This window comes from Filicampus tigris, chromosome 8, assembly GCF_054856515.1.
Source record: "Filicampus tigris isolate MCC_2025a chromosome 8, RoL_Ftig_1.0, whole genome shotgun sequence".
NCBI classification, from domain to species: Eukaryota; Metazoa; Chordata; class Actinopteri; order Syngnathiformes; family Syngnathidae; genus Filicampus; species Filicampus tigris.
Genome location: NC_141224.1, coordinates 4792066 through 4811064, shown reverse-complemented (window position 1 = coordinate 4811064; position 18999 = coordinate 4792066). Strand labels below are relative to the sequence as shown.

At 41.7% G+C, this 18999-nt stretch overlaps 2 protein-coding genes and 1 long non-coding RNA gene across 5 annotated transcripts in view; 2 read left to right on the top strand and 1 right to left on the bottom strand.

The window, feature by feature from the left end:
* Positions 1-1702, top strand: part of LOC147143130 (uncharacterized) — a 27236-nt gene extending 25534 nt beyond the window's left edge. Inside the window, exon 3 of the long non-coding RNA XR_015087774.1 lies at positions 821-1702. This is a non-coding gene — a long non-coding RNA (uncharacterized LOC147143130). The remainder of the gene's footprint in view (positions 1-820) is intronic.
* The window catches only part of ago1 (argonaute RISC component 1), a 21104-nt gene extending 8619 nt beyond the window's left edge, over positions 1-12485 (bottom strand). Inside the window, exons 1-7 of one of the 2 annotated variants that reach the window (XM_086037414.1) lie at positions 12037-12485; positions 5282-5468; positions 2340-2460; positions 1849-2030; positions 1314-1450; positions 1066-1200; positions 895-1006 (exon numbers count right to left, since the gene is read on the bottom strand). In XM_086037414.1, the coding sequence (XP_085893540.1) occupies positions 895-1006; positions 1066-1200; positions 1314-1450; positions 1849-2030; positions 2340-2460; positions 5282-5468; positions 12037-12061 (899 nt within the window). In that variant the 5' untranslated portion in view covers positions 12062-12485. The remainder of the gene's footprint in view (positions 1-894; positions 1007-1065; positions 1201-1313; positions 1451-1848; positions 2031-2339; positions 2461-5281; positions 5469-12036) is intronic. The other variant, XM_086037415.1, reaches the window with a different exon arrangement.
* Positions 10263-18999, top strand: dhdds (dehydrodolichyl diphosphate synthase). Of its 2 annotated transcripts, XM_086037417.1 has the most exons (10): positions 10263-10328; positions 13123-13178; positions 13499-13568; positions 14227-14343; positions 14411-14553; positions 15310-15426; positions 15903-16004; positions 17232-17346; positions 17443-17550; positions 18248-18999. In XM_086037417.1, exons 3-10 carry the CDS (start codon positions 13506-13508, stop codon positions 18485-18487), a joined length of 1005 nt encoding a protein of 334 aa, XP_085893543.1. In that variant the 5' UTR covers positions 10263-10328; positions 13123-13178; positions 13499-13505; the 3' UTR covers positions 18488-18999. The 2 variants fall into 2 exon arrangements, with proteins under 2 accessions (XP_085893543.1, XP_085893542.1); XM_086037416.1 differs by lacking the exons at positions 10263-10328; positions 13123-13178 and adding an exon at positions 13183-13279.

Genomic DNA, 18999 nt, shown 5'->3' with positions numbered 1-18999 from the left:
AAAATTAAGGCCTTAGTTTAGAAGATCAGGTTGTGTTCCGATAAAAAAAAAAAAGCGTTTATGTTTAAATATATAGCGGGTCACACATTGGTACAAAAGAAACATAACAGGAGGATTAATATAACATGTAAAATATATATACTGTATACATCACAGGAAGGAAAAAAGACCTAGGCTAGCAGGAGATTTTCCTCAAATCCATTTTTTGAATATTAACACTGGTAAATTTTGACCTGCAACATTCGCTCGTAGTGAGACACTAGCAGGGAGATTAATTCTCCTGTACACCAAAAATTTTCACAGGTCAATGTGACCCGCTTTATGTTTAACCATAAAAAAACAAAACAAAAAGAACACCTGTAGCCTCCTTCAGCACCTTTTGTCAATGCTTGGTCAATATATAACATACAATAATTCAATGACAGCAACATTATCAGTGGTTTGCTTGATTAAAATCAAAATTGCCATTTTTCAAATCAATTACTGACAACATACAGTTACTCACAAATACCAAATACAAACGTTGAAAGCATTTATTTGAAGAAAGGGAAACATGGTCAAAATACTCCCCAAAAAGGAGCGAAGCCATCAGATTGTTTTTTCTAATATTAACACAGGTCATATTGACACAAAAACGTATGAAGAGGGCTTTAAAAAAAAAAAAAAACGGCAACATTTAGATCCAGCCCTTCTACTGAAACTCACTGAATTGTGCAGGTGTGCCTCATGTTTGTTCCATTTGGTGGATGACTAACAAAGATGAGCCTATAATGACCTAATGTGGACGGCGTCTCTTTAAATGACTGTATTGTGGTTGCAGTGAGGCATGGCATGCATCTGCATCATCATCATCATCATCATCATCATCATCATCATCATCATCACGCCACTTACGTCTGATGGCTGGCAGGACGTCGAGTGACATTGCATACGCGGTACTTCCTCTTCATTTGCCCACAGTGGGTCACTTCCACCTTGAGGCCTGGAGAAGTGGGGTACACGAGACCTGACACTACTAGATATTTACGAATTATTTGCGCCAGTTGGAGTTTAAAAATCCCCCACCTTTGATCTCCTTGGTGAAGCGAACCCGCTGCGAGTCGGTCAGCGTTTTGGGCTGCTCGTCTATGTTGCGGATGTCCAGAACCTCACACATGAACTCGATGACAGGCTGGGCTTTGTAGAAGGCAGTGGCGGACACTGGAGGGAGCCAGAGAACAATAGTGAGGAATGCAGACCCGCTGTACTTTTTTTTCTTTTTTTTTTTTGGGTTAAATAGAACTTTTGGAAGTCAGGGCTTTGTCACTCCTCACCATCGATGTTGAGCATCATCTTCCACATGGCGGGCCGCACAGACTGGTGGAAGCCGAACCACACCTCCCGGCCACCGCCCAGAGGGTGGTAGTATCCCTCGGGCGGGGAGAAGAATGAACGGCCCACTGGAGTGTACCTAAAAAATGGAGGAGTTGACAAATACAATGAATTGTGTGCACGGGTGCGCGAGGAAGAAAAATGAGTCAGCATGACTTCATGTCTTATCGTCATGTCGTCACATGGGACATCACACATCATTTGTCACCATAATGTCCAATGCCTTGTGTGATACCATAGAATAGTGGTTGGTTGTTTTTGAATAAAGGGATGGAAATAAAAAAGCTTATCAACCCATTTATCAATTAATTGAAAAAAAAAAACAATCAACAGATTAATCGAGTCTTAAAACCGCTGGTTACAGCCCTACTTGGAATTAAACCATTTTAGTCGCATTATTTCCTATGAGGAAATAAACAGTACCGGTACAGCATCAACTTCGGGGTTCCGCCATATGGTGCAATGTCAAAGGCGTACCTCATAGAGGCCAAGTGGCGCATGGCCACGTCCAGGGCTTGCACCGAGTCGAGGGGCACCTGCAGCCGCCCGCTGACTAGCGTCTCCTGCAGCAAGCGCCACGACACCTTGGCCAGCCAACGGATGGACACCTTGAAGATTCTGTCCTTGCCCTCACCTGGGATGGTGACCTCGAAATCCACCTGGAGTGAGAGAGTCAAAATATGCAAATACGAAGGCTGTATCACACTTTTATGGATTCTATTTTTAGATTTTTGCGACTCAGATCTGGATTTCTTTGCTGTGTGTGCATCTATATACACAGTTTCATTTTCGCCATTCAGACAAAAAATATGAAAACGCCATGGAAAAATCAATGTATTCAAGTTAGGTGTCAGTAGCTTGCAGTTTCACTTTTTGGGGTTGGGCTCAGTCCCTAATCCCTGGTTGATTGAATAACCATTCATGGGTGTTGCGGTAATGCGTTATGGCATCACACTCAACGTGCGTACCTTCTCACTGCCAATGGGCAGCGCCAGCACCGTGTAGATGTTCTTCTTGCCGTCGTACACGGGCTTGCGGTCGCCAAAGAGCTGCGGCTTGAAGTGCTGCACCATGTACTCCACCACCTCCCTGCGGGGAGGTCACGAAACAAACCCCAAAAAAACGTTAACATGCGCCACCCATGACGCTCCGCGAGTTAAAGCCATCCCCTTGATCGCAGCGCCCCATTGTGACGCGAGATGACGGAATTATCGATTGTGTGTGATGCAGCTGTCATGGTCATGGGAGGAGGTGGGGGGAACAGAGGACAAAAACGCAGAGGGAGTGGGGGGCGCGGCAAGAGGCCACTTTTCATGACGAGAAAGGGGGGAAGGGCGCAGGTCAAAGGGCATGATCTTTGGATACCTTCTGGGTAGCCTTTATCTCAAAACCCTCGAGTCAAGAGGGAGTGAAGCTCAAAGGCTTTCTGGCCTTTTAGAGGAAGGACACAAAGTTTTTTTTTGGGGGGGGGGGGGGGGGGGGGTCGTGCTACTTTCTTGTGTCCTCAGTTGAAAGTGTTGCAGAAATTAACGAAGGCGCACTGAGAAGACCTCATAAGTCCTCCAGTCCACCGTAAATAGCAAGTTGAAGAACTGCTCAATTTGGCTCGTTTACATAAATCTGGTGTCATAGGACAGCCACATCCGGCCTACATTAATTAGCACGTTACAGAACACGCATATCCGGTCCACCCTAATTGATGAACAGCAACCTTCATTCCATCTTAATTGGCTCAGTTAGGAACAGTCCATCTGTCCATCTTAATTATCTCGTCAGGGAATAGCCCCATCCGGTTTACATTGACTTCACATGCAGTCAATATTTGGGTTAAAGTCAAAATTCCGATTTCTGAGTCATTCGGAATAGCCCGTTTACATAGTTTTAGTGGAGAGAGTTTCCCTCCACATTTGAATAACCCGAATGAAACGGCCATGCCCGGACGTCATGACGCAATTATACGTCATCGTATAATCATTCTGATTAATATTGCGTTTGTGGAATATGAGTTCAGCAGCAAAATCCACCCGTTTTGAGCCATCTCTGAGGGCGGCCATTTTGTCACTTCTGTCGACTGAAAATGACATCACAGTTGCTCAGGGCTCAGATAACGACCAATCACGGCTCACCTCTTTTCTGAAGCAGAGCCATGATTGGTCATTACCTGAGCCCTGAGCAACTGTGATATTTTCCATCTACAGCAAGTAGCAAAAACTTGGTCGAAAACGGGTGGATTTTACTTCTATTCCACAAACACAATATTAATCTGAATGCTGTGTTTCAACTAGTGGGCCTGCATAGAACATTCTTTCCTTACGAAACATCCATATCTTGGGTTAGTCGGTCAACTGATTATTTGAATCAGGTGAGTTGGAGTAGAGAGACATAAAAAACACGCAAGGCAGCGGCCCTCAAGGACCGGATATGGACATGCCATACGGTCTCGGTACTCGCCCATCCCTACTACAAACAGTCAGCTTAATGAGCATGTTCAAAAACAGATGTATCATTATTTTCTTGTAAAGAATTCACCACATCCTGTCCACCTTAACTAGCTTGTTCAAAGAACAGTCACAACCAGTCCACCTGAAATAGCAGGTTATGAAACAGTCCATCATGATTATCCTTTTAGGGAACGGCCACATCCGGAGAGTCTTCAAATGGGTTCAAAAGAACTGTAGTTCTGGCTTGAAACACAAAATTTAACGCTGTGAGAAACTGTAGTAATTGTTGTGGCTCAAACATGTGTTTCTCCCCCCCCCCCCCCCTCCCGTCTACAACAGACAAAGAAGATGGCTGAAATGGGAAAGAACTTTCAAGAGACCTCAAGACAAAACCGTCAGCAGATTATGCCCTCATTTGCTTTCATGTTTGTTTACCGCCATTTGAGTCAGAAACTTGACAAATCTCAAACAAGACAGCTCCTTTTTTCCCTTTAATTGGCAAAGATGACATGAATGATCATGATTCATGTCATCTTGCCTGCATTCCTTTTGTCGTCATTTTTTTTCGAAGACTTCTAAAAGAAGAAAACAAATAGCTTCGCAAAGTTACAAAAATCTGCAAAGGCTAGAAATCCTAACAATGACTTGAAAACCTCATTTAAAAAACACAAACATGAATTCGAAAACCTTAAGCTTGGCTTTAAATCCAAACTTGAAACCCTAAATTTAAACCCAAACACTGACGTGAAACCTTACTTTGAAACCCTGGCACTGGCTTGAAACTCAAATCCTGACCTGAAATCCCAACACTGACGTGAAATATTAATTTGAAATCCTAATGCTAACTTGAAACCCTATTTTGAAACCATGACACTGTCTTGAAAGCCTAACCCAGAAAAAAATATAATGCTAGCTTGAAACCTTAGCCCTGTCTTCAATCCCTAACTTGAAACCCTAACCCTAGTTTGAAAGCCTAACCCAGACAAAAAAAAACGCTACCTTGAAACACTAACTCGAAACCCTAACAATGGCTTGAACCCCTAATTTGAAACCCTAACACTGGCTCGAAATCCTACTTTGAAACCCTAACCCTGTCTTGAATCCCTAACTTGAACCCCTAATCCTGTTTTAAAACCGTAACTTGAAACTCTAACCTAGCCATAAAACCTTAACTTCGGCTTGGAACCCTAACGTCAAACTGTGACCTTGGCTTGATGCCTTACCTAAAATCCTTTCTGTTGAAGTAGGGCTGTGTCTGCCTCCAGACTGAGCTGACAGTATGGATCTCTTTCTGCCTGAACTAAGACAATTACACTTGCTACTTTTTCAGGTCAATGTTGAACATTTTGGACGCTTTACAGATGCCACATCTGCTCAGTTGTCGAGGTCATGGCATCAAATACGTGTGGCGCAGGGTGGCGTCAGATGAGATGCCATAGCACAGGGAACAACAGTCGTTTGTGGCCTACCTGTTGACCCGCCGCGGGCACTTGTCCGGCTTGATGTCCACCTCGTAGTGGTAGACGTCCATCTTGGGGATCTCCACCTCAAAGTAGTTGGCCAGCAGCTTGATGGGCTTGCCCACGGTGCCCATTCCTGGCCGACGCGGGGCGTGGAACACCTGCTGCAGGGGTGGGGGGAAGACCCCCATGGGCACTGAGGACAAATTAGTAGGAGAAGCCGTGTGAAGATTTTGTCCCGACTGCTGCTGAGTTTGAACTAATTCGATGGTCGTTTTTTGTGGTTTCCAGGGGTCAAGACAAGATTATGTCTGTGATCAGTGATCACTACCAATTTTTTTTATTAGACAGGCGGGTGATTTAGTCAACGCACGGTCTGATGACTCTTCGATGCAAAATTCTAATACCTCCACCCCAAAAGTCCGTCTCCGAGGCCAGCTGCACTTGGCAACATGAAATTTGGTACACGTCAATTACAAGTCGACTCACACAGACGTCTCGGGAATCAATGTCTGAAAAGACACAGGTGTCGGCCATTTTGGTTTGAAGCGCGCATTATACAGTCAATTTGGTCGTTTTCAAGGATCCTTCAAAGATGAACTCGTCCAAGAGAGATTGCCCAATTGCTACCAAATTTGACGACACATGGCTGACGCTGCACTGCAAAAACAATATTTTCATCACTGCAAAAATCGATGACTCATCGTAAAATCCGAAATTCTAAGAATAAAGTTTCTAGGCGGCCCTCAAAGTTTAACTTAAAAATTCAGCCCGCCCAAGCCATTTTCCCTTAGAAGCATGACATTTGGTTGACATTTGTATCATGATGTGTAGAGCCACAAAAAAAGTCAAAATAAGCCTCGTCAGGAAAGATGCAGGAACTCTGCCATATGGTTTGAAACAGCCATTTCAGGATCGTTTTGGCTCACCAAAAGACATGAAATGATACCTCCACTCCAAAATTCAGCCACCAAAGACAGGTTTTTAAGCAAAATGAAATTTGGTTAGCATGTCTATCATGAGAAGACCCACAAAAGTCTCGCAAGAGCCATTTTAGTCTGAAGCAGCCATTTTAAGGTCATTTTGTGAAGTCGAATAACTCTGCAATACCTCCACTTTAAAATTCAGCCCCCAAAGACAGCCGCACTTCGCTATCATGACTAGACTCACAAAATGTCACAAAAAAAAACACGCCAGAAAAGACACTTGAAGTCTGTCTGTCATTTTGGTTTTAAGCGGGTGAATGTTATTGGGTGATTTTGGTCCTTCAAAGACAAACTCGTCATTTCATCGGATTGCTGCCAGATGGGTGATGCTAAATTGCAACACTTTGAGTTTTTGTCATTTCGTGTACCCAGAATATGGAAGTGACGTAAGCGAAGTATGATGACTCGATGTAAAAAAATGAAATTCTAATACCTCCACTCCAAAATTCAACGCCCAAAGCCAATTTTACTTTGCAATATGAAATTTAGTAAGCATATTTATCATGAGTCAACTGACATAAAAGATTCGGAATCCATCCCCCCCAAAAGACCCGAATAGTTTTAGAGCCAGTTTGTCATTTCCAAGGATCCTTCAAATAGGAACTTGTGCTTGAGAGTTAGTCCAACTGCTACCAAATTTGAATTTATTATACTAGACACACTGGTGACGTTAATCTGCGGGGGGGGGGGGGGGGGGGGGGGGGGAAATAAATCAAGCTTTCGTCACTGCATGTGGGCGGAGCGGCGGTGACTGCACACAAAACATGAAAGTTGAACAGAAAGAAAATCATGTCAGCGTCAATGCATCTGGGGTGCGAGGTTTACCAGTAACTCCTACTTGCGAAGGGGCCCCCATGTCTTAACCCCTCAGGTCCCCAGAGAACCCCCGCCATCCCTCTCGCCCCACCATCAACAACAAAGACCCCAGCTGCCCTGCTCGTCCGTCTGAGGCACACATAAACAACACCGGGTGGCTTGACGGAGGGGAGTGCCCTCACAAACACGGGAGAACCCCCCCCCCCACCAACCCTCGCCTCGGCATTCCCAGCCTCACCATGGAGACGCCACAGCAACACGGCATTGTCATGGATATCAGAAGACCTGTGTGCGTGGGTGTGTGCGTGAGGGGAGGTTGGGGGCGCCTGTTGGATGGGAGGAGGAGCCAAGACCTTGGCCTCTTGGGTCCTGCATGGTACATGTTCCCACATCAGGCCGACCTGGAAAAGCCCTTCTTTTAATAGCTGCAAGGGATTTCCGCAAGGTAAAACAGGAACGCTCACATGACACATGAGGATGTGCGCGTGCATGTACAGTCGCTATGATGGTATTAGAAAAATATCGCACAAATATTAGATATTCAAATTAAATAAATACATAGATAAATAAACATAAATAAATATTAGATGTTGATTATACAAACAGGAAAAAATAAAATACAAAACACACTACATTAGAAAAAACACAAATATTGGGCAAATGTGCAAAAATAGTGGAATATAATACTAAAAATTGCATAATTTAAAATACTGGGGAAAATATGAAAAACGGAAAATACAAGAATATTTTTATAATATTTTTTATTAGCCAATTATTGTTCATTTAGTATTATTTAGTCATTAAAAAAACAATTGAACAACAATTTGGCAGTATTTCATGAGAAAGCGTGACGTTGTTTTGCAAACTAAAAGCAGATGGTTGCAAATGTCTTACTTTGATCAAACACAAAAGATAATCAGTCTGCTTTCATGGAGGAGGTATACAGAAATCAGAGCATAATTACTCATTGAGAAGCCAAAGTCAGAGGTTTTGCACAATTTAAGTCAAACAATGACTCTTAAATGATAACTTGATTACTAAAATAGTTGTAGATTAATTTGATAATTGATTAGTTGTTGATCAATTTTGACATAAAATATTTAAGAGAAAATTAAACAAATACTAGGAAAAATGTATTAAAAATATGTTTAAAAAAGTAAAATACAAAAAATATTGGAAATATATACAAAAATGAATAAAAAAAATGTAAAAATCTGTTCATATGTAAAATAAAAGGAAAATACAAAACGGAAATATAGTAAATGGATACATAAAAAAATAAAAATAATAGGAAAAAAATGCATAATTATAATAATACAAAATGACTAAAAATACCCACGCCTCTGGAAAACAATACTAAAACATTACAAAAATAAAACACGTAACATGAAAAATACAAAAATATCCGGAAAAAAATAGTGTGCGTGTTACAAAGTTAGGATTCTCATTCCCATTGGCTTGACAGGACTATTCTGGAGCCTGCGTTCACCAACCTTTTGGTGAACAAAAGACTTCGATTCAACTTCTGTAACCTAATCTGTCTGCTCGGAGTAAAGACAAAGTCCCGCGTTAGCATAATAGCATCTCACACTTGCCGCTGACTACCTCACTGCTTCTCGCTAGACATGAAAAGGTAGCATGTTACACAAATACAGTACGTACACATGCTGCAAAAAACGTCAAACACATTAGCCTGCCAGTGTACACAGATACACAGCACAAAGGCAGATTCAAGACTCATGATGGCCACGCGCTAACACGCACGCACGCAGGCACACGCCTCGCACCCCCTTGCCAGTGAAGGCAGATGGTGTGAATCAGAGCCAGATCTCCCCGGCGTCCCGAGACAATAGTTCCCGTGCGGTGCGACGACAACAGTGGGACGTCACAGCATGACCGTGCTGGCTAACTTGCTAGCATCTTCACATAACACAAATGTGGGCACTGGGCTACATGCCTTTGATGTTCCGTCAGTTCAATGAGCATCAAAGGATGAACAATGGGCGTGTGGACTGCCTTTTTCTTAACACAATTAGTCCAAAATGATCAATTCCATCATTGCAAATTACGTTGTTCTCCCTGCTCACATGTGAGGGCTCTTAACTCGGAAAATACATAAATTGAGGCAGTTGAAGTCAAAGGCAACCAATTTGTTAATTTTTCGTAAAAACTTTGAAATGTCATTTTCAGTCGACAGCAAGTGACAAAATGACCACCCTGTGAGATGGATAAAATCAGATGTTTTTTTCTGCTGAATTCATATTCCACAAATGTAGCATTAATCAGAATACCGTCTTCTTCTAGTAGGGGGCGGGGCGCATTGTACCTACAATATTATTGTAAAGATTTTTGTTGTTGTTGACTTCCCTTTAAAATTTGATCTAGGCAAGCCATGCCTTTGTTACGTCTTGGCTAGATTACTGTAATGCAATTTATTTGGAGTCGGCCAGTTGGTCCAAAATGCTGCTGCTCGCCTCCCAACTGGAGCTCGAAAGAGGGAGCATACAACACCAATTCTGGCCTAACCTTCACTGTCTCCCAGTGCATTTTAAGGTTTATTTTAAGATGCTTCTATTTGTTTTCAAATCTTTAAATGGCCTCGCCCCAGCGGATCTCTCGGAGCATCTCCACCCCTACGTACTGGAGGTGTCGAGGACTAAGCGGAGCCTCAGAGGGCATCAGGCCTTTTCTGTTTCCAGTCCTTCCCTCTGGAATGACCTTCCATTAAATGTTAGGCAAGCCCCCAGTCTGGCCATTTTTAAAACTTGTTTAAAGTCACATTTTTATTCCTCTGCTTTTTATCCGACGTGAGACTGACACTTTTCTGCTGTTTTCCAGTGTCTATATTGGATATAAGTATCATTAATTTGTGTTTTAGAGCTCGAGAGCTCAGTTCAGCGGGCAATAAAATAATACCTGTTAGTGGGTTTTTTTTTTCCTTTGGGTTTTTGGGCCACAGTTTTCTTCCCAAAAGAGCACGCCCTGACACAATTTCCCGCTGCATGTTCGGCTTTTAATTTGCTTTTATTGTCACACCAAAAGATGGAGCACTGTCAGAGTAGACATTGCGCAAGACGTAACATTTTCATGCGGCGCCTCAGGTTACCTCTCGAGAGCAGAATTCGATGAAAAGGTTTAAGTAGTTTGCTGTTTCTTTGACTTTTTAGCCCTCTAATTCCAAAAGATGGAGCAGAGACGATCAAAAGAAGTTACAGGAAGTAAGCAGACTCACATTCAAGTCACGTGTTATCCAAGTAAGAGATACTGTTTCGTTTTCACCTTGCAAACCTGTTAAATTCTTTTTACAGTTGCATGACAAATAAGAAAAATTGATTTATGCAAGTAAATCAACATTTTTTCCCCACGCAAACAGTGCAAAATTGATGCACCACAACTTGACTCTTCATGGTTGTTCAATCTGTCTAACTTTTACCCAAAAGGAGCTTCAGTTCTACATCTTGGGTACTAACATGATAGTGCTTCTCTGTACTGTAGCTGTGAGTGAAAATGGTGGATCTTCCCCCAGCTTAGCTGTCAATTCGCAGGCGGAGAAGCTCACGTGGTGGCGGTATTATGCAAATTAGCCACACTGTTCCATCGCAATCCAAAAACATTCGGAGTGGCTCGCCTACAGACACTCTTTCAGATATAAACAGATAAAAAAAATGTACTTGGTTGCTTAATTTCACACCTGATAGGTGGGCAGGCAACCCAGAAAGCCAAATATTTCTGTTTATAACAAGTTAAGTCCAATTGACACCAAATGGTGTCAATTGGCCTATTGGCCTATACAGTTAATGACGATGGGGGGGGCCTTTGCGACACTGGACCAGATTACAGTGGTGCCTTCATTTACGAGTTTAATGATGTTGGTGATCGCGTTCATGACTCAAAACACATGTATCTCAAATCATCATTCCTCATTGAAATGAATGAAAATGCTATTAATCAGTTTCAGCCCCAACCAAAAAAACAATAAAATGTTTGTAACTCATTATAATAATGGGCATTGTGCTATTCCTAGTGTGTGCGTCGTGGCTGCCAGAGGATAGTACAATACATACAAAATAAATAAACGAGGAAGACTGTCAAAACTAAGATCAGCACACTGCAGTAATTGGTTGTGTGTTTGCAGAAGATAAAGAATATATGCCTCTGGATATTATAATATTGTCTGTCTACATGCTGCACCATTTGTGGTGAAATATCTACTACTTAATTGCTTTCTGTGGGGACATTTGAATGGTGTTCTAAATTAAGAGTTCATATTGCCACACTTAATTAAAAGGACTGCACTTGACCAAGCTGCCACTCCTGTAATGTAACCAAGCAAAGGAGTAGCCCATTATGCTTCAATTTGTTTTTGTTCCAAACGCTCTAAATAATTGACCACCATCTAAACACTTATCAACAACAGCTCTTTTGAATCATCACACTTCACACACACACACACGCGCGCGCGCGCGCACACGCACACGCACACACAATAGGCAACTTCACAGATACTGAAGGGGGCCCCAGAGGGCCTCCCTCATCCATAAATCCTAAATTAACCTAAAACCAAGCCATGTTAATTCGTATAATTGGCACTTATATGTCTGGATATCGTTTTTTTTTTTTAATAGCTAAAACAGTAACAGAGATCTAGTAAATTGTCAGTGATCGTGGAGAAGGGCTGCCCATAGCTCAGCCAGATGCTGCCAGTGCAAGGCGGGCTTCATTCCCACGACCTCCGTGGCCACCCCCCGCCCCAGCGGATAGTCAACACCGTTTGAGAGGGCTCGTCCGCGGCTATAAATCGGGAGAAATTCGCGTAAGAGCCCCTCCTTCCCTGGGTCTCCCTTCACACGGATGTCACCCACCAATTAGCCGAGGCCAGGAGACCATAGCTCGGCTTTTTTCTTGCACAAACATATCCCCAATAGTTCTTTTTTTAAGCGAATAATATTTAAACATACATACCAGCGCCAGACGGTCCCGGCTCCATCCCATTCACTTAGCCGCGCGGGTACAAGCTAGCTAATCCAGGGTGGTGTGGCCGAACAGCCGGCCCCTTCAGGTTGGAAGGCAGACTTCCAGCCCCCTCCTCTCGGCGTGTTGTCTTCGTCCCTCCTCGGTGTGTTGTACTGTCCGCCCTCCACCCTCACCCCCCAAAAAAGAGCCACAAGATGAGTTATAAGGCTAAAAAAAATTAATAAAAAAAAAAAGGGGGAGCGATAGCTGCCCGCCGGTCCGCCGCTCGTCTACCCGCTGACCCCGTCTTGTCTCCGGCTGATGATTGTCGCTTTGGTGTTCCTCCCCGCCAACCCGCCCGGGGAATGAGCCGACGATCCGCGGCGTTGGCGTGCCTGGAGCGGTGTGTTGTGGCTCGCGTCCCCGCCGAACAAAAAAGGCCAGCCCCCACTCAGGTCCCCCCACCACCCCAAAAAATAAAAAAAAATAAAAAATCTCAAACTTCTTCTCTACCATCAAAACTGCTGGAGAATTTACTGACGTACCCTGGTGGCGGAAGGGGATATTGCAATGCAGGAGTTCACCCGACGTAACCCGTTTTTAAATTGGACGTAAATTACGTGTACGTAAACTACGTAAAACCTACTCTAACGTAATTTTTCTGACAATTTAAAATGCAATGAGAATAAAAATCTTATTGCCCGCCAGTCCCTTATTACCGTAGATTACATCATATTTTTATTGTTAGGTTGTTATTTATAGTTTTACATTTATTTAAATGTGTTTATTTGATTTTTTAGTGAATAAAAGTAGATAAATGTATTGAACTATAGCTATTCAAAACATGTGCATTTTTTCATTTTAATTGTTGATTATTTTATAATCAGATTTGTTTTCTTTATTTATTTGGTAATAGTTTGGGATTTTTATGTTAACTGGATTTATATTTTTAACAAATGAAAACTGATACATGTACTGTACATCAGTTTGTATTATACTGTAAATTATTATTTTCATTAATTCTCGCATTTTAAATGTAATTAATTGCGAGTATTTTCCCCAAAATTTTGACAAAACGCTCCTGTCACGTGACAGGAAGTGCTCTGACGTCACCTACTGCAACGAGGAAGCGGTCGTCATCGTAAAAAGCGGTGAGTTGGAAGCTTGGTGATTTCTGTGGAATTTCTGGTCATTTTGTGGCTACAGGCGCTCTTTCCTCTCGTTGAATGAATGTTGATGTTTACGCAGACAGGTGCTCATTTGATAACATTATGTCAGCGTATTTGTGTGTGGTAATTTTTTTAGCCAGCATGCAGTTTTGCCTCGATTGAGTGCATGTGTTGTGAGCGGGATGATATTTCACGGGAAAATCCTGTCTCTCAAATCCCATCATCTCTAGAAAGACATTTGCTTATTTCTATTTGTTTTTGGGCATTTTTCTCCCCGGATTCACCCACAAACTTCCTCGCAGCTTGAAAATGTCGTGGATAAAGGAGGGCGAGTTAAACCTGCTCGAGAGGATTTCTGCCAATATTCTCAAGGTATGAATACTGTACTTGGATTGAGCAGAAGGGATTGAAAGATAATACGGTCCAGCGTGATCTTTTTTTTTTTGTGTGTCTCATAGAAGGGCAAAGAAATGGTGCATTTTTTTCAGATGTGGTTGAATGTTATATGAGAAAGCTTTAAAAAAAATGAATTTGACAGTGAAACTTTCAACAACAAAGAAAATCCAAATTTTGACGAAAAAAAAGTCAGATTTGTTTTCAGTGAAAAAACTATTTTGACAAGAAAAACAAGAATTTGTATGAGGAAAAAAAGTCATTGAAAATGGTATGCAAAAAATACATTTTTACCAGGAAAAAAATGGTACAATTTGAGAACAAACAAGTCAAAATTATGGGGGTTTTTTTTCTCAGTGAAGAAAAAGTCAAATTTTATTTTTAAGTCTAACTTTTTACAAGGAAAAAAGTGCTTTCAGAAAGTCACAATTTCATTAGAAAAGACTGATGAGTGAGAAAAATGTTTTACTATGAGTTAAGTAATCTTGAACTTTATTCTTGTAATTCTGTGTATGATTCCTCTTAACTTGACTTTAATACATGTACTATGTGTATGTCATAAGTATACTCGATGCTTTAACAAGTGACCCGTGCTCCCCCGATCTTACCCCACCTTACCCCCACCCACCCCTCCAAGGCGGGGCCCATGCCCAAACACGTGGCCTTCATCATGGACGGCAACCGTCGCTTTGCGCGCAGGAAGAACATGGAGCGCCAGGAGGGACACATGCAGGGCTTCAACAAGATGGCAGAGGTGAGCCAAGGTGACATTTTAATGTGCGGAATTGTTGTAATGCGAACAGCCCTGGCTTTTCTTCCAGACGCTTCGCTGGTGCAAGCATCTGAACATACAGGAGGTGACCGTGTACGCCTTCAGCATCGAGAACTTCAAGCGCACAAAGGACGAAGTGGACGGCCTGATGAAACTGGCCAAACAGAAATTTGAAAGACTTTTAGAGGAACGGTGGGTCTCCTGTCCATCAGTGGAAACTTTATTATGTTTAGTTTACAAGTATACGAGCATATATGTGGAGTGTGATAGTGTTTCAGGGAATGCAGTCCATTCAACCTCCACTACATCGTGGTTATTCGTTTGTTGTCGTACAATATCGCAAATTTGATGAAAAAATGAAATGGCATTTTAAATCATTAAGCAAACAGACCTTCGTTATTAAATAGTTATGGATAAACACTTTGGTGTTTAAATAAACAATGTTAAATTCTCTTCTGTTTAATGTCAGCTTTACAGTAAGCTTCACGTGGCAGTGAAAACTAAAATAGGCTTCACACGGTCAAGATTTTGGAGCTGATCAGTGAGAACAAAAAAAAAGATAAACGATCACAGATCCGATCAGAAGATGGACCAATCCAAACAAGTTGTTTATTTACTGCAGGGGCATTGTGACCAGCCCACGAATAGTAAAATGTGTGTATAATTGACGCTCATTGAAAAAATAGTAACAATAAAACAGTAAAAAAAAAATCTCTTAAAATGCTGGTGAAAATTCACGAGCCTTTCAGAGTCATACCTCAAATGGACAAGTGCTACTCTTTATAATTGAGTAAAGCTGTGCCTCTGGCCTCTAGATGAGGAAATGCAGACGAGCGTGCAGCATGTGATGCGTTTTATTTTTATGCATTCTCCAATGAATCAGTGGCCGCTGCTTGTTTTATGAGCCAAGCATGACGTGTTGTTTTGATGTTGTTCTTTCAACCGCAGGGAGAACCTGGAGAAGCACGGCGTTTGCATCCGGGTGCTAGGCGACTTGAACCTGCTGCCGCTGGACCTCCAGCAACTCATCGCCAAAGCGGTGCTCGCCACCCGAGCTCATAATAAGTACGCTTTAGTCTCTCTCCCTTCGTGGAGTCTTTTTTCTTTTTTTTGTTTACATTGACAAAAATGTTTTGAAACTTATTGGGGGGTAAAATTCACAAGAAAAGGGATGTTTTCATGAGGAAAGAAATCACAATTTTGATGTGTTATTGTTTTTGTTAAGAATTATTTTTATAAATATTTTTTTGCTAGAATACGTCTGGTGCAGCTCACCAAAGATTTACTTGGTTGTTTAAGTTCAACCTTGATAGGTGGGCAGACACTCCGACTATTTGTACATGACGTTAAAAGTAAATTGTCATCAAACTTGAATCAATACCACATATTATTAGCATGTGCATTTTCTCCCCCAAAAAAGCTTGCATCAAGCTGTTTAATCGCCACTCCTGTAAAATACTGCATGTCCAGTTTTTGTATGTGGAAAGTGGGAAGAAGTCTGAATTTTTGTGTCATGACAGCACTGGTTTTGTTTTTTACAGGTGTTTCTTGAATGTGTGTTTCGCCTACACGTCACGTTATGAAATGACCAACGCAGTCAGAGAGATGGCCTGGGGGGTGGAGCAAGGACTGATTCAAGCCAGGTAAAGCAATTACATAGACAGAGGTTTGATTGTCAATTGTCTGAATAAAGAAAAAAAATATATATATATATTACAAGGGAAAATAAGTTGGCATTTTTTAATCAGAATAATGTTGTAATTTTACAGAAAAGTTGTAATTTAAAGAGAGTAAAGTCCTAATTTTTACAAGTATAAAGTGAAAATATTGTATGAATTAAGTTGTCATTTTACCAGAATAGAAATATTAGCTTTGTGTAAAATATTAGGTTCGAAAGTTGTCATTTTGTGTGAATAGTCATATTATTATTATTTTTTACAAGAATAAAGATTCAATTTAACAAAGAAAGTCGATAATAATTAGAAATGTTACAAGAAGTGTTCTTTAACCCGGGAGCGCATAACTGCGTTTCTACTACAAGAGCTAGGAGCGCTGTTGCGTCTTTCTACCTTTCAAACCGGGGGAGCGGATACGTCACTGTCCTACTTTTAATCCAATTCTCCGTTTCTTAGGCAATTTAATGCATCGGAATATACACGTGACGGTGTCGCGAGACCGCGGAGGATGTCATGGAATTTTTTCGAGCCGTAGGTAGGCTAATGGCGGACCCCGTCGACCGCCGGGAGCTCTGATAAGAAAGTAACGGCAGTGATATACAGACGACGTGCACGACCAGTGGAACCAGTCGAACGTGATATGATATGGTTTGTAGACAAATACGATATTGACGTCTTTGTAACAGAATGCAGGATGGTAATTACCACTCGATTTATTTTTTTTTTTTATTAAAATAGTGCTTCTCTTGCACTGACACGTTATTTTTACATCTTCGATTGATACAGTAAATAATAATAAATTCTGCCTGTGTGAAAGCCACATGTCAAAGCTCTTCAATTCTTTTAGAATTATGTTTCTGTCTGCTACAGGGGCTGAGATATTAATCATTTTGTAAGTGTTGGATTTCTGGGAGAACTTCAGGTTTTCAAGGGTAATTCCAAAGGCGACCGACGGTTTTGCGGAGCTGTTGAGAAAGGCGCTTGAGGCCTTAATGGGTTAACAGAAAAAGTTCTAATGTATCAGAATATTCCAAGAATGAAACAGCAGAAAAAGTATAGGTGCAATATGACAAGAGTAAAATTAGTTTTGCGTGTCTAAAGTGAACGCACTTTGAATGTGTGTGCGTGCGTGTGTGTGTGTGTGTGTGTGTGTGCGTGCGCGTGTGTGCGTGCGTGCATGCATGCTTGCCTTAGTGACGTGTCCGAAGCGCTGCTGAGCGAATGTCTGTACAGCAACAATTCGCCCAATCCCGACCTTCTCATCAGAACCTCAGGCGAAGTGCGCCTCAGTGACTTCCTACTGTGGCAGGTGAGGATGACGAAGACCTTTTTATTTATATTTTATGATGATGATGATGACTATTGATTTATTTTTTTTCTTCCCCTCCCCTCCCTTCCTACTCAGACATCCCACACGTGTTTAGTGTTCCAGTCAGTGCTGTGGCCCGAGTATTCCTTCTGGAACTTGTGTGAAGCCATTCTCCAGTATCAAGTCAACTACAAATCCATCCAGGTGAGGTTTTGCTTCCGTTGGTATTAAAATGAGCAAAACACTGGAGGGGCGGTGATTAATTTTACAACTAATTGATCAAGTACTCCTTTAGACACATTTTTTGGTTTTAAACTTGTCCGAATCCTTGGAATTTCAGCGTCAAAACAATATTCTCCAGTTTCTGGATTCCTCCATGAAAATAGATTTATTATCCTTGTGTACTTCTTTTTTTTTTTTTTTCAATTATTAGTATTAAATCAGACATTACCAAACCAGTAACTGAATTGTGATTAATTTATGATTGTGCATTTTCTGTACAGTCAATTTGAATTAATGTCCTGTTTTGCAAAAGAATTGGACCCTCGCATACTCACAGTTCGGCACAAATGGATCCTTTGCCGATTAAATTTTTTTTTTTTTTTTTTAGATATATATTTATTTTTTTTTTTTACTTGTTTTTCCTTTTATAGGGGTTTGGGTCCCACATTTTTTCACATTTTCGCTATGGCGGGGATCGAGGGTAGGGTAAATATACAAGTTGTTTAAATAGATATATTGCGCCATCTTGTGAGCAAATCGGTGAACTCGCTGATCACTGTTTGACCCCCAAAATCCTGATGGCGTTAAGCAGGGATGGGCTTCATCACAATCGCGTCGCTTTCCAAGTTCCAAGTCGCGAACGTTCCACAATTCTGTAACAGAAACTCTCCCTTTCCAGAACGCACGGGACATCCACCAAGAGCACCAGGCGCTGCAGCAGCTGGAAGCGGACCGCGCCTGCGCCTTGTCCGCTGAGCACCTGCGGCGCAACGGCAAGCCCGCAGACGCCGGCCGCAGGCAGGAGGCGCTGTCGCACTACGCCGCCCAACGCCAAGAGCGAGTTCGCCACTTCCTGGAGGCGCTCACGACAAAGCGGGACTCTTTCTTTACTGACTTGTGCAGCAGTGTGTCGGCCTAAGATCTCCTTGTTGTGGACCCCACCTCGTCCTACAAGGGCTTTTTCTGCTCAGTGTCCAGAAAAGGGCGACGTCAACCCCTATGGGGCTATAGAGTTACTGGCGTATTTATAAATGTAGATGAAAATAAAAATAATGATTATAACATCTAATATGCGTTTGGTCAAAATGTAGTTTAAAGGTGTTAATCGTCTTTTAAAGTGCATGCTGTGGTTTGTGGGGTGAACGCTTGGCCGTTATAATCCGGTCCAATAATGAAGGTGTCAGTCTTGTGATGTTGATGACATAACTAGATTTTGACCACTTTTTTTGAAGATTAAACTGATTATTGATTGTCAAGTTATATGATTTGTGATTGACTCTTTTAGAAAGTGTTCTTCCCTGCAGTTTCATATTTAATTGTGATTCGGTAGAAGTAAAAACATGTCATGCCAGCTTGAGAGAATATCAATCATAAAATATGAATGTTACTGAAGTACATGCTTCACATTAAAAATAGGATTTTTCAAAATTA